This window comes from Terrapene carolina, unplaced genomic scaffold, assembly GCF_002925995.2.
Source record: "Terrapene carolina triunguis isolate 2854851 unplaced genomic scaffold, T_m_triunguis-2.0 Scaffold111, whole genome shotgun sequence".
In the NCBI taxonomy this organism is placed as follows: domain Eukaryota; kingdom Metazoa; phylum Chordata; order Testudines; family Emydidae; genus Terrapene; species Terrapene triunguis.
This window is the reverse complement of record NW_020664462.1, coordinates 5,972,473-5,987,700: the sequence shown is the minus strand read 5'-3', so window position 1 is coordinate 5,987,700 and position 15,228 is coordinate 5,972,473. Positions and strand designations below refer to the sequence as shown.

At 49.4% G+C, this 15,228-nt stretch overlaps 1 protein-coding gene across 1 annotated transcript in view; it reads left to right on the top strand.

The window, feature by feature from the left end:
• The first annotated feature begins 342 nt into the window (after window positions 1–342).
• The window catches only part of ZBTB47 (zinc finger and BTB domain containing 47), a 102,637-nt gene continuing 87,751 nt past the window's right edge, over window positions 343–15,228 (top strand). Inside the window, exon 1 of the mRNA XM_024215222.2 lies at window positions 343–555. Within this exon, the coding sequence (XP_024070990.1) occupies window positions 553–555 (3 nt within the window). The 5' untranslated portion in view covers window positions 343–552. The remainder of the gene's footprint in view (window positions 556–15,228) is intronic.

Genomic DNA, 15,228 nt, shown 5'->3' with positions numbered 1-15,228 from the left:
GGGGTTTGTGAGCTGACAGATGTGTGCGAGTGTGCATTTGTGTCAAAAGCCGATGTGTGCAGTGAGGGCAGGTCAGAGAGGTAGGTGTGTGTGTCAGAGGCATAAGTGCCAGGCAGAGGAGAAAGAGAAGTGTGTGTGTGTGTGTGTGTGTGTGTGTGTGGTGGGGGGGTGAGTGTGACAGAGCCAGCAGAATAAGTGCCCTGTCTCTTTAAAGGCCCAGACACAGCCCCATCTGATGCGGCGGCTCCAATCAGCAGCCCCTGGGCTCTGGCAGCAGCAGGAGCCGCGGCTCTGCATTCCTGCCTCTTCCTGAGGGCTAACATGGCGATGGCAGGATGAGGATGAGGTGAAGCAGCAGGGGGATGTGAGAGCTGCAGCTGCACAGACACACAAGCGGGGCAGAGAGCACAGCAGGGGGGATTGCAGCAGAGGAAAGGAGAAAGGGGGGGAAAAAAAATAAAAACACCCCACCCAACATTTTCATGGAGAGCAAAAATCCCATGCAAGCTGGGGAGGATCAGGACTCCTTTGAGCTGAGACCCTTGCATCAAAATGGTAGAGCTGCAAACCTTTCATTTCTCTGATTCTTCCTCTTGTTGGTTTCTCTTGCAGACTTTGCAAAGGCCTCTGAAACTTGCCTAAATAATTGCAACCACGTTGTGGGGGGGAAGGGGGTGGGGGAGGGCTAAAAAGAGGTGCATGGTTTATTTTATGTGCATGCTGCATCCACAGATTGGGTGAGGGGCAAGAGAGGTCTGTGCCCCCTATGAAGAGGCAGGGTTGGAGGGGAGTGAGCTCTTGTTGCTGGGCGGTTTGGAGAAACGATGCGAAGAGCGGTGCATCTCTGCATTTGGAAAGTGGGTTTGCAAAGCAGGAATGCAGCTGGAGCAACAATAGCTGTCTTGTTGCGGGCAAAGAGTTAAAATTCCTTCCTAGCAGGCGGATGCCTTTGCAAAGGATTAGGTCACAATCCAAGCATTTTAATTACAAGTTGATTTTTTTTTTGTTATGCCCCGCTGCTCCCCCCTCCCCCCTTCCCTCCCGCAGCACTGAGAATTTTGCTTGTAGGTGGGTGCAATAAAAATCATGCCACCCTCCCCTCCCCGCTTAGGATCTCGAATGAGAAAGGGCAGCTGTTTGGGAATGAGACTTGGGCTGGGTTCTTATGTTTCCGCTGGATTTATTTGTAAGAAGGAGCAAGTTGGTACTGGGTTTCCCCCCCCCCCTCCCCTGCAGGAGAGGGGAGGTGGTGGAACTTGCATTGCAGATGTGAGCAAATGGGGGTGTTGGGCCTAGGGGAAGGGGGCCAGGTTTCTGCTCAAGGGCAGGAATCGAAACAAGGGGGGGGGGTGCTTTAGACACCATTGGAGGTGGCTGCTAACAGTTGCTGTCTCTGGCTGGGGGGTTACTTTACAAACGGGGGGGGGTCTTACCTGCAGGTGTCAGAGCTTGTTCTCTGGAATGTGGAAAATATTCAAGTTGGATTTATTTTTCCCCTTTGTGCTTAACACTCAAATGGAGAACTCATTTGATGCCCTCATTTAGACAACTTTCTTCCCTGCTCCATCCCCTTCATATGTGGTTAGCATTTTTCCATCTAAGTCCTAAGGGCCGGGGAAAGTTCTCTTGTCTTTTCTCACAGTGCATCTGTGAAGGTGTTTGAGATTTAAAGCCCTGATGGCCACAGGCTTGCTGCCTTGATCTGGATAGCAAGAGGGGCTTGAATACTCTGCCAGGGGGGGAATGTATGGAGTTGAATTTGGGTTTACATATATCCCAGTGTCATGCAGTGCAATTCACTTTCCATTCGTGTCTGATTTTGCAAGTTGATGTGAGGTTCGAATCTAATGTTATTCCATAATGGCTGACTTAAGGGCTTCATTCTGACTTCACGCCGGTGCAAATCAGCACAGGGAAATCGGTGGGTGCGCAGTGGTGTCAATGAAATCGGAATCAAGTCGCGGATGTCTATGAATGTGTATAGGCATTTATCACACGAGTGGTGCTGTACGGATCTGTGTTGATAGCTGCATAGATTTAGGCTGGGCCGTGTTGATTGGGGTTGCTGGGATTGCGGATTTGGGCCCAGTCTGAGCAGCAACAAACTTCCTTTGAGGTTGGTGGGAGTTCAGGGTTTGCGAGGGGTGTAGGTGCTGGCCCCGTAGTGGTGACATACTTGAGGTGCAGACTTTTACAGCTGGGTAGTTTATCCTTGCAGAAAGCAGGCCTTCAACTAAATATTGAAACATGTAAACAGAAATCCAGTTCCCCTCATCTAAAGAGAGCTCAGCAGTGTATTCTCTGGGAAATCTGCTACGAATGAGGACAATAATCCATGGAGCTCACCAAACAAATACTCTCTAGCTCCTTTTTCCCCTCTCTTTCAGTAAAAGTCTACTATTATGTTATTGCCAGAGTGATGGCACCATGCCCACAACAACACAGCCGGCAATTGGAGTAGCTTTTAGGAAATGGCAATAAAGTGCTAGGTTTGCCCAAGTTGTTATTATTTTCATATTAGTGTGGTCCTGCTCTGGGGTGTGAGATAATGATTGGGATGTGCCAAGTTCTTCCCTTAACAAGCCTGCTGTTGAACCTGCTCGGCAGCGCAGTGACCCATGCTGCGGCCCTGATCCTGCAATGGGGCCCTACGGAGGGTCTGTATGGTCAGTGGTGGGCTCCGTTGAAGTTGCGGGGTAGAAGGGTCGGTCCTTTATTAGTATTATAGTAGCACCTAGGAGCCAACTGAGAATGGGGCCTTATTGCGCTCGGCACTGTACAGAGTAAGAGACAGCCCCTGAAGACACTACTCTGTGTAGACAGGAGAAGCCTAATTGGAGTGCCTGATTCCTTGCTTACTAAAAATTACCACTGACAGTGGAGTGCAGTAGTGGTAGGGTGACCAGACTGCAAGTGTGAAAAATCAGGATGGGGGTGGGGGGTAGTAGGAGCCGATATAAGAAAAAGACCCAAAAATCGGGACTGTCCCTATAAAATCGGGACATCTGGTCACCCTAAGTGGTGGCTTGGTGAGATTCAGTAGCCTCTTTCGGATCAGCATTTAGAGGAACACTGCCGGGTGATTTTGTGCCCATGAAGTTTTACACTACAAATATGAATAGTGTTTATGACTTTTTTTTAATAAACTGAAATGAGAGAAGCTGTTTTGGACTCTCATGCTGCAGACTTGGCTTGAATGGGAGTCTTTGTGGGTCTTAGGCCCCGCCACACGGATCAGATCACAGGCTTGGTTTGGATTGAAGCATTCCCCCTGCAGAGTCTGCCAGCCAAACACCGCAGATCCAGCTAAGTGCTTGAGAACTGGGAAGTGAAACTGACCAGTTGAGTTTCACTGTCCGAGGACTGGTCTCAAGATTATTAAGTAACACAGGAAAGCTGTTTTATGGGAAGGATTTTTTTTAATCTTAATGTCCTTTTAATGTAATGTTTCTGGACCTGAAATAAAACTTTCTGCAATGCAAATGATTCAGCTGGTAGCACTCCTACTATTGCAGTTTATCAAGTCAGTTGGATCTGGTTTTGAGCTAGAGTAAATGCAGTGGCACAAGCTTTTGTTGGTGTGTTCCCAAAAGGTAACCTAACAGGTTTGTACAATCTTTTGCTTCCTTAGAAATGCAGCTTATCTTTGTTCTCTTTGCAAGAAATTTATCACATATTCGAATGTGGTAAGGCAAATGCTGGAATAATAAAAGTAAGACAGGCCAGTATTTCCATTCCCCTGTATATAGGAAAGCCATGTAATGTAGTTTACGAAAATAACGTGGTGCTGTCTTTGAAATTTCTAGTTTATAAGAGATGAGGGAGATTGTTGCTTGTGAGTAGATTAAATATTGGTTATTTTTAAGATACAGAATTTAGATACAGAAGATCTGCTTAAAGAAAACAAGAATCAACCTTTTTGCATATGAACTGAATGTGTCAAAACATCAGCCGTTCTTTGAACATCTCGCATGAAACGCTTTCTGAATGTGTGTACGTGATCCACCGTATCTCACTAGACGATAAAACTAATCCGTCTTTGGAGCTGTTGCATTTCAGTTTGTCAGCTTAGGGCACATGGGAAGGGTGCGTCGCTTGGTCTCTCTCCTCTTTTATGTATAAACTTTTTTTCTTGTGTTTTTTTTTTTTTTTTTTTAAATGCAGCCATGCCTTATACGCCAAGAGTAAATGGGGAAACTCCCATGTCTCTCTGTTACTTGTATCACAAATTGCTTGTGCACGTGCTGTAGCCTTCTACCCTCGAGTAGTCCCTCTGACGGCATGAGTGAAGCTGAAGGATGAACATGACAGCATAATGTTGTGGCGTTTAGAGTCTGATCCTTCATCTGTCTGCCTATGGTAAAGCTCCTATTGACTTCCTTTGATGCTTGGAGCTGAAATACTGTATGTGTGGGGAGGTGGGGTGCTGGAGAAAACAGGGATTGTCTGTAGGGTTCCCCCCCCCTTATCTTGTGATCTATAGATTCTTTTCCCCCCTCCCCCTCCTCCTGCCTGAACAACTTCAGTCTTGATGAGGCATCTTCTGATGCCCATTTATATCCAGCAATTAAGGATCCATGAAGATGTGACCCCTGGAAAGGGTGATGCATGTGAGTTGGTGGTGGAGCGAGAAAGATGTGAAAAGCCCAAAGCTCTGAGGCCTTGCGTTTGCACTACTGAAATCAGAGAGTGTCTTGCCCCTGGCTTCCATGGGAACAGGATTGGGGCCTGGGAGAATCTGGCCCCAGCCCTGCAAGCTCTCAGCACATGAAACCCCCTTTGGAAAGAAAAGGTTTCACTGCCGTAGCTGGGCACCATTCACTGTACTTAGGGGTAAAAGTCTCTTGTAGCCAAAATGACCAGGATCTGGTCTGAGCAGGGGGCAGGGGGAGTCAGGGACTCCCGAGTTCGAATCCTGCCTTGAACTCCTTCAAGTCAGTAAGGTCTTGATCCAGCCAAACTCTTGAGCACATGCTTCGTTCTAAGCATGTGAGTAGTGCCACTGAAGTCAGTGGCACTGCTCACAGACTTATAGCTAAGCCAGAGGTCCCCAAACTGGGGTGTGTGCCCCCCTTGAGGGGGCATGGAGGAACGTTCAGTGGGACACGGCTGGGGCCTGGGCCAGCCCCCACGGGGGTAGGGAGGGAGCTCCACTCTGCTCTACTCCGGGCCCCAGTGGCCACCCCGGGGCTCCAACTGCCAGCCTAGGCCTCGGCTCTGCCCTCGCCTCCAGCCGTGGCGCCAGCCTCGGCCCCCTTTCCCCTCCCCCCCCGGGGGCTGCAGCCATGCAGGTAAGGTGCGGGGTGCGAGGTAAAAAGTTTGGGGACCACTGAGCTAAGCACATGCTTCAGTTCTTTGCAGGAGTGGAACCCTAGCTGCTCTGTGCCTCCATTCCCCCAGTTGTACAATGGGAGAGAGGGTTTGTATTTGACTTGCAAAGGGGCTCGGAAGGTTAGTTCACGTCTCGTGTTGGAAGTACATAGCACCTGGAAAGCATCCCCATTTATTATGCATGTGCTCTGTACAACATGCAGCAGAAAACCCAGACGCTGAGGGATATGTAAAGGGGTGAACAGCAGCTGGCTTGCAGCCACAGTGGCTGGAATAGAGAAGTGACCCCGAACCTTGAGGTAAGGGTGTGGCAAATTGGGGAGGGACCTTCCTTTGCAGAACTGTGGTTTGGCAGGAGCTTACAGGGGGTCAGGGGAATGATGCACTGGGGCAAACGCTCTTAGCCAGGTGTGCAGCGTGCTTAATTGCAATCAGTAAGAGGCTTTTTTTAATTGTCTTTTCCAGTACCGTGCGGCAGTCTGTCCTTCCCTATGGAGCGAGGATTAATAACCAATCTGATTAAAGCCTCTCTTTCAAAGTTGCTGAATTTGCTGGACAGTGGCAATAAAAAATAAGTTACTCGATCTTTATGTGCCTTCATAAAATTGTTAAACCGTTGACTGGCAGGGGCTGGAGGGAGGACTGGATCATCTTCCAAATACTTCTGCAAAGTGAAGGGAAATCTGATTTGCATACCTTGGTAGAAAGTCAAGTGGGAGGCTGGATTTTCGATCCCGGCAGCTAAAGGTGGAAAATATCTATTAGGTTAACTCCGTTCCACTCCAAGGGCACATGCAGTCCCCACATAAAGACGTATCCAATGTTAAATGAATACTCTGGTTGATCTTCGCAAATGGGTGAGTCAGTCCTCTGAGAAGCATCAGCCAAGGTAAAATTAAAATGATGATAAATGGTGTCAATAGCTGAGACAGATTCCCATTCTGGGATAGAAAGTTCTGAAGGAGACAAAAGGCTGTATGGAAACTGTGCAGGCAAGATACTTTTACCTGACAAATTCTGTGCGGTAGCTGTGTGTCTGGGAAATTCCGCGCTCAGTCTTTCACCATTGTAGCAATTTTGTGGCTCTGGAATAGTATATTTTAGACACCAGATAACAGATCTCGGCATTAATGGGCATCTAGCCCTAATCAGAGCCCTAATTAGGTTTGTCCAAATCTTTGATGCATGGAGACAAAATAAGAACAGCCATACTGGGTCAGACCAAAGGTCCATCTAGCCCAGAATCCTGTCTTCCGACAGTAGCCAATGCCAGGTGCCCCAGAAGGTATGAACAGAACAGGGAATCATCAAGTGATCCATTCCCTGTCACCCATTCCCAGCTTCTGGCAAACAGAGGCTAAGGACATCACCCCCGCCCATCCTGGCTAATAGCCATTAATGGTCCCATCCTCCATGAACTTATCTAGTTTGTTTTGTTGTTTGTTTTTTTAAATCTGTGGTTTAAACATGTTTGTTTTAAAAGGACTGAATAATACAGACCGTTCTTAGTTGTGATGATGATAAACAGCAATTTAAAACCAACCAACAATTGCGTCTCTGTACCCTGGGAGCGAAGGGACGGGAGAGCCGTGTGCGTTAAAGAAACGTCTTTGTCTTGTTAAGGATCTTGGATACCAGAATGACAAGCCCAGCATAACTCCTTAGGCCTTGGCTACACTCGCGGATTCATAGCGCTGCCGCGGCAGCGTTGCCACCGCGGCAGCGTTGCCGCAGCAGCGCTGTGAAGCGCGAGTGTAGTCGCGCCGCCAGCGCTGCGAGAGCTGTCTCGCAGCGCTGCAAGTACTCCACCTCTCCGAGGGGAATAGCTTGCAGCGCTGCAGGCGCTGATTACGCTGGTGCTTTACAGCGCTGCACTCGCTGCGCTCGGGGGGGTGTTTTTTCACACCCCTGAGCGCAGCAAGTGCAGCGCTGTGAATTGCCAGTGTAGCCAAGGCCTTAGCTAGAGGGGTGGTTAGGCCTCATTGCTGGTGGGGGTTAGGAAGGAATTCCCTCTCCCGTGCCCCTGCAGCTCTGTGAATAGCACCACGGTCTAGTGGATAGGGCATCTGGCTGGGAGTCAAAAGATCCATAGTCTAGTCCCAGCGGTGCCGTGTTCTACTGTGACATTGGGCAAGTGACACCTTCTCTTTGCTTGTCCTGTCTGTTTAGCTTGTAAGTCCTTTGTGGGTAAGGACCGTCTCTTGTTACATGTCTGTACAGCTCCTAGCACTGTGGAGCCCTGGTCTTGCTTGGGGCTTATATAGGCAATATCATAATACAGATTGACCTAGATCATTACACATCAGGATGGGGTTTCCTTCCTACAGTGCTTCACTGATGCCTCTTCCTGCTTCGTGTCACATTCCTGTATCAAACAGGCTCAACCCTGTTCCGTTTGAGATCCCATTCCTAGACGGCCGGGCTACTGTGCTGCCAGAATTGGCACCTTCGTCCGGTTCACTGGTGGTCAGCAGCTCTGTAAGAAGACAGTGAGCACTGAGTCTTTTTAGGCCACGTCTACACTACCCGCCGGATCGGCGGGTAGTAATCGATCTATCGGGGATCGATTTATTGTGTCTCATCTAGGCGCGATAAATCGATCCCCAAATCGACGCCCATACTCCACCTTGGCAGGAGGAGTAAGCGGAGTCGACGGGGGAGCCGCGGCGGTCGACTTGCCGCCATGAGGACGGCCAGGTAAGTTGAACTAAGATACTTCAACTTCTGCTACGCGAATGGCGTAGCTGAAGTTGCGTATCTTAGATCGATTCCCCCCGCCCCCAGTGTAGACCAGCCCTTACCATGACCTCTACTTCTCTCCTTTACCTCCTGTCCCTGGCATAAATTCCAACGTAAGCCACTGTGATGCTTTAGGCTGGTAACTAGAGGGGCTGGCATTTCTTTTTTCAGATTTCAGACCCTGATATTCAGTGGCTGATATGAAAAATGGAGCCCTGAATTGGGCACCCCAGGACATCACTGTCGTCCTTCCCAGCAGGGAGAATTGTAAAATGAAGGCAGAGAGGGGCTAGGATTGGGCTCTCTAAATATCGCAGGGCAGGGCACGGGAGCACCAGGGAGGGAGAAGAGCTGTGTACGCTAAAGGACAGTGCTGGCACAAGAACAAATGGGGATAAACTGGTTATGAGTATGCTGAGTCTGGCAGTCAGAAGAAGGTTTCTAACCATCAGAGGAGTGAGGTCCCGTGAACAGCCTCCCTGTAGGAGCAGTGGGGATAAGAAACCTCACTGGTTTTAAGATGGAGCTGGATCAGTTGCATGAACAGGATGATATGACGGAGCTGCTGTCAACCTGTGGAACTCATTGCCAGGGGATGTTGTGATGGCTAAAACTATAATGGGGCTGAACAAAGAATTAGATAAGTACATGGGGGATAGGTCCATCAATGGCTATTAGTCGAGATGGTCACAACCCTGTGCTCCAGGTGTCCCTAGCCTCTGACTGCCAGAAGCTGGGAGTGGACAGCAGGGGATGGATCCCTCGATGATGACCTGTTCTGTTCATTCCATCCAAAGCACCTGGCATTGGCCACTGTCGGAAGACTGGATTCTGGGATAGGTGGACCATTGGTCTGACCCAGTGTGGCCGTTCTTATGATAGCAGGGGACCAGATTCAGTGAGCCAGGAGGTCCCTTCCTGCCCTAGGTAGCTTTCAGCAAACCTAGTCTAGGCTCCGAAGTCATCGGCTAACGTATGCAGCAAACACTGCTGTGCAGCATTTGTCCAGCTTGATAGCTTGGCGGGCCCACTAAGGGTATGTTTACACTGCCAGTGACTATCTTATTGGAGCACAGGTAGGTTTTGATGTCGCTAGCACCTGGAACAATTGTAATGTAGACATGGCAGCAGGGGCTAGCAACCAAAATATGTACCCGGTTGTACTCAGATTGCTAGCCCATGCTGAATCCTACGCCACCGCGTCTACGCTACATTTGTTACCCTGCTTGTTAGATTAAAGCTAGCACAGGTGTGTCTATCTGTACTACAATCACCCCTTCACTTGCAGTGTGAATATATGCTTAGAAATACCAGTGATATTCAGCACATATTTTCAACAAATCCCCCTTCCTGCTTGTTGACGGCGGCTGGCCAGAAAAAAGGAATCATTAAACATTTTCCCCCAAAATGTAAATCTTTTTCCATTTTCTTTTAGTTGAATTTTTTGTTTTCATGGGTGTTTTCCAGTCAGCCCTGTCAACAAGTTCCTCTTGATACAAATGAAATAGAAAGTTTGACGCTAGTGTGTCATAATTAAGGCAAAGAACTTGGTTGAGTTTACAAAAGTGCCTAAGTGAGTTAGATGCACAAGTCACGTTGACTTTCAATAGGGCTCCTGTGCCCAAATCACTTGGGTGCTCTTGGAAAACCTCACCCTTATGTGTTTGCTTAAGTGCATTGCTGAATCAGGGCTTCATGGCAAGACTTGATGATTTAATTCCTTTATGCGGGAGTGTGTGGTGCTCTGGGAGTAGGGGTGTCAGCCCAGTTTTCTATAACCCCCCCAGCTATTAATCTTAGTCCCTAGGCTAGTAGGCATCGGTGACCTTTGTCAACCTCTGTTTGCAACCATAATACTGAAAACCATTTTTTAAATGGAAGCTTAAATTCCACCAAAGCTGATGACTGAGGCTTCTCCGTTCATGAGGAAGAACTTCAGCCTCCCAGTGGGGCTTATCTAGCCCTGTTATCCCCAGCAATAACCATTCTGCAGCCGGAAAGTAGCTGGTTGTGTTAGAGCTGCATGAAGCAGAATAGACCGTGGCTTGCTGTCTTGCAGCTCTGTGACGGTTCTGCAGAGCCAACCGGAGGGAAACCTAGTTTAACTTAGGTTAGTCTAGAGTGTCTAGACTCTGGGAAGGAATTCAGTCTCACCTCACCTCACCTCACCTCACCCCTTGTCCTAATCTTGACAGACCCTTACTAACACGAGATGCAGGGAGCAGGTGTAGTGATCCTTCTCTGAGTACAGCTGTCCCACAGGGGAAAGCTGGCTGCTCTGTTGGTTTAAAGCCCCTGGGCTGCTGGAGAGGACGTTTTGTCTTAATCCCCTTCCTCTCTCACATCCCAGCCTTGGGGGGAAAAGAGCCATTTCCCTGCTGACAGGTAGTGAGCTTATGAACTCTTCCCCCCTGCTTAGGTGCATGTGTGTGTGCACGGGGCTCTGGTTTCCCTCAGGAGGGGCCAGTGCTTCACACACACGCACAGGGTACGTCTACACTGCAGTGTGGTGCCAGGTCTCCGAGCCTGGTGCAGCTGACTCGGGCTGGGGCTGCAGGGGTTCCAAATAGCAGTGTAGACATCTGAGCTGGAGCCTGGGCACCAAGAACCTCCCCCATTCTCGGTTTTCAGAGCCCAGGCTCCAGCCCAAGCCCGAATGTCTACACTGCTGTTGTTAACCCAGCCCATTGACCTGGGCTCTGAGACTCAGCACCATGGGATTTTCTTTGCAGTGTAGACATGTGCGCACGCACACACGGCCCTGATTCTCCCCATCAGGGGGCAGTGCTGCACGCACATGGCCCTCATCCTCCTCAGCAGGGGGCAGTCCTGCTCACCTCGTTCCTGGCCCACTGACAGCAGGGAGGGTTTGATTTACCAAGGGCAAGTCTACACTTAAGAAGTGTTTAGTTAGGGGTGCATGAGGCTTTTCACTGACACAGCCATGCTGTCAAAACCCTCCAGTGTAGACACGGTTATATCAGGATAGCTTAGGCCAGTTCACCATAAGCTGTATTGGTGTAACTGTGTCCACACTAGAGGGTTCTGCTGGCACAGCAATACTGGTAACAACTGTGACGTTGTGCAGTCTATATGGTTTTATAAAAACATGATAAGTGAATATAATGTAACGGATAGTTTTATAAAAATTTGATAAGTGAATATAATGCAACTTGGATATGCTTCGTGCAAAAGGTCTCTTGTAAGGTATCATTACAAAGCTCATAATCTACTGAGTGTGATCATCCTATTTGTAGAAATGTACCACTCTTGTATCTAAAACTAGAAATATAAAACATAACTCTGAGGGCCTATTGTAATTATGTAAAGTGTGGGCCATTAATGATGGTTTGGAATCTTGATGACTCCCATTAATCAGGACCATTGTCTGCAGATGGCTGTGTTTACCTGTTAGTCTTCCTGTATATGTGTGTGCTGGCAAGTGGGCAATGAAGTCTTGCAGTGACATGTGATCATGTCACCTGAACTGGAATCCATCTTTAACCTGGTGCTTTTCCAGTGGGGGGGGGGTGGAAACCCAGAGGGACAAAGGGTTCCCGCCTTATGCAAAAGATATATAAAGGGGTGGAAGAGAACAAAGGGAGAGAGGAGCCATCATGAAGAATCCCCTAGCTATCACCTGAGCTGGAACAAGAGCTGTACCAGGGGAAAGAATTGTGCCCAGGCCTGGAAGATGTCCAGCCTGAGAAAAAAACTTACTGAAGCATCTCTGAGGGTAAGATTATCTGTATTCAGTTTGATTAGACACAGATTTGCGCATTTTATTTTATTTTGCTTGGTGACTTACTTTGTTCTGCCTGTTACCACTTGGAACTACTTAAATCCTATTTTCTGTATTTAATAAAATCACTTTTTATTTAGTAATTTACTCAGAGTATGTATTAATACCTAGGGGAGCAAACAACTGTGCATCTCTCTCTATCAGTATTATAGAGGGCGAACAATTTGAGTTTACTCTGCATAAGCTTTATGCAGGGTAAAACAGATTTATCGGGGTTTAGACCCCATTGGGAGTTGGGCATCTGAGTGCTAAAGACAAGCACACTTCTGTGAGCTGTTTTCGGGTAAACTTGCAGCTCTGGGATAAGTGATTCAGACCCTGGGTCTGTGTTGGAGCAGACGGGAGGGTCTGGCTCAGCAAGACAGGGTGCTGGAGTCCTGAGCTGGCAGGGAAAACAGGAGCAGAGGTAGTCTTGGCACACCAGGTGGCAGCTCCCAAGGGGGTTTCTGTGATCCAACCCGTCACAACAACCACATAGGTCAAGCCCTCCTTGTGTAGTCAGGATCTTGGGGTCTGCAGTGCTGCTCCCTCCAGCTACAGCCCCCACGGGCGGCCCCATGACAGCTATGCTGCAGTACATCTCATGGTCCAGCCTGCTTTCCCCGGCTGGCTGGGCTGAGACGTGCACCGCGGTCTCTTCACTGGTGTCCTGGTTCAATCTCTGGCTTGATTCACTGCGTGGTCGGAGTCCGCTCCTGTTCCCACTGAGACCAGTGGCACAACTGCCCCTGACTGCGACGGGACTGGGAGTAAATCCGATGTGCTCCCTGCACGCATTGCCTTTGCTGTACACGCATAACCCTGCACTTGTATGACGCTCACTTGGCCTGTTTGGGCTGGGGGCTTCTGGCCACGGGGATTTTCCCTGTCATCCTGAACTGCAGCCCCAGCTCCACTGACGTGAGGCAGCTGTTGGTTTCAGTGGGCCGCTGGTGCAGCACAGGAGAGATTTGCTCATTACTGCCTGCGCAGCCTGCCGAGGAGAGGGTAAAAAGACTGGGACTGTTCAGCTTGGAAAAGAGACGACTAAGGGAGGATATGATACAGGCCCATACAATCATGCCTGGTGTGGAGAAGGTGAATAAGGAAGTGTTATTTACTCCTTCTCCTAACACAAGAACCAGGGTCATCCACTGACATTCATAGGCAGCAGGTTGAAAACAAACAAAAGGCTTCTGTATTTCTTTACACCACGCACTGTCAACCTGTGGAACCCGATGCCAGGGGATGTTGTTAAGACCAAAAGTACAACTGGGTTCAAAAAAGAATTAGATAAATTCATGGGGAGAAAGGTCCATCAATGGCTATTAGCCAACATGGTCAGGGATGCAACCCCATGCTCTGGGTGTCCCTAAACATTTGACTGCCAGAAGCTGGGACTGGATGATGGGATGGATGCAGGGGCGCTGGAACAGGGCCGGCTAAGGGATTGTGGCTGGGGGTGGGGGATAGGAGCGGGCGAGGCCTCAGGGGAAGGGGTGGCACGGGGGTGGGGCCTTGAGGGGAATGTGCAGTGCAAGGGCGGAGACTCGGGGGGGGGGAGAGGGCAAAGGGGGTCAGGCCCACGGTTTGGGCACCGGTGGGCCTCCCACTTTTAGGGGAGCTTCTGTCACTCCTGGATGGATCACTTGATAACTGCCTTGTTCTCTTCATTCCCTCTGGGGCACCTGGCACGGCCACTGTCGGAAGACAGGATAGTGGGCTAGACGGACCATTGGCCTGACCCGGGATGGCCGTTCTTATGTTCTGATCCTTTTGATGCTTCCCTGTCCACTGTCTTGCTCTGCTGCCTCAGACGCTACTTTGGTGCCTAATGGACCCTGCAGGGAGACTGTCACGGTTTGGGAAGCTTAGGACTGCCGTGAGAAGGTCTGTCCCCTGTGGCATAAAGAGGAAAAATGCTTGAATAGAAATAGAGAAGCTAAAAAATGCAGCTAGGAGAAAGGGGGAGGGAGGATCGCCAGCCGCTGAGCAGCCCTGCATGGTTTTGATTACAGCCCAGCCAACGAGAGCTGCTCCCCTGTTCTCCACAAGCTCTTAGTGTAACTTGGATGCAGCTTTTAAGCTACTGCAATAAATGGACCCCTCTCCAGCGCTGGGCAGAGGGCCCAGGATCTTCCTTTGTCTGCCAGCAGCTCTGTAGATTAGACGATGCTTATCTCTGTGTGTGCTGTCAGTGCCATCTTTAATGTGACTTCTTCGGTTTGGCCTTGGTGAGGGAGGACATCGCACGCCGCCCCTTGCCTCGATCTCAGACGCGTCTGGGCTTAATAATGCTGCGCTGATCTGCTGGGAGAACCTAGCCCTCGATGCTGCCGTCGCAATCTTCCTGTCGCGAAATGAACGTGTTGGAATTCGTCCGGGCACTAGGTTAAAGGCAGAGCCATGTGGACTTCATTGACTGAGGACTCTGTTGATTGCATGAAGTGACAGATGCTACTTAGGCGCCTTCCAGAAATCCATTAAATTCTTCAGTGGTGGGCGCAGTAGAAGAACCATAAATCTGTAAAAGCCACTGCCTTTATCCTCCTTTTAAATCCTTCCTTAAACCCTTCCTCGGCTCTGATGCCTACAAATCGCATCTGTTTGGCCACTGGTCAGGCAAGTGGTGAGCTGGGACTTACTTTGTTTCATTAGCTCACCCGCTTGCCTGTCTCTGCCCCCTTTGCCTGTCTTGTCCCCCTGTCATGTGCTGTCTGACCTAGGGTGACCAGATGTCCCGATTTTTATAGGGACAGTCCCGATATTCAGGGCTTTTTCTCCTATAGGTGCCTATTACTCCCCCCACAGCCCCGTCCCAATTTTTCACGTATGCTATCTGGTCACCCTAGTCTGACTCCTCCATGCTGAACATTCTGGGGTGGGGACTGGCATCTTTATTACATGTCTGTACAGTGCCTGCCACAAGCGGGCTCTTGTTGGGGATTCCTAGGTGCTACCCTACTACAAATAATAAGACCCTGAATAGAACAGGGGTTTGCAAGAATGGGCCTTGGGTTTCGCTTCACAGGGGTTTGCAGCTCTAGCCCCACATCCTCTTCCCCTGACTCTGAATTCACAGATCTCGCAGTAAAATTCGGTCTGGCTCTCAGAGTTCCCATCTGATTCTTGAGCTGAAACCATGTAGATCTTTGGACACAAGTGTTGTTTTTCTGCAAAACCCCATCCCTTGGCTCCAGGGTCAGGAGCCTTTTGCTTGAAGCTGGCCTGTGGTTCATGTGTCTAATGAAAGCAGGCAGGCTCTGTGTGATCTTCGCTTTCTTGGAGAGAAGAGAGCGCAGCTCTAGGTAACGTCCCTAGCGGGACAAGAAGTCTCCAGGGTTCTCAGTTGGGCACCGTCCAGCAGTGCTGCGTTT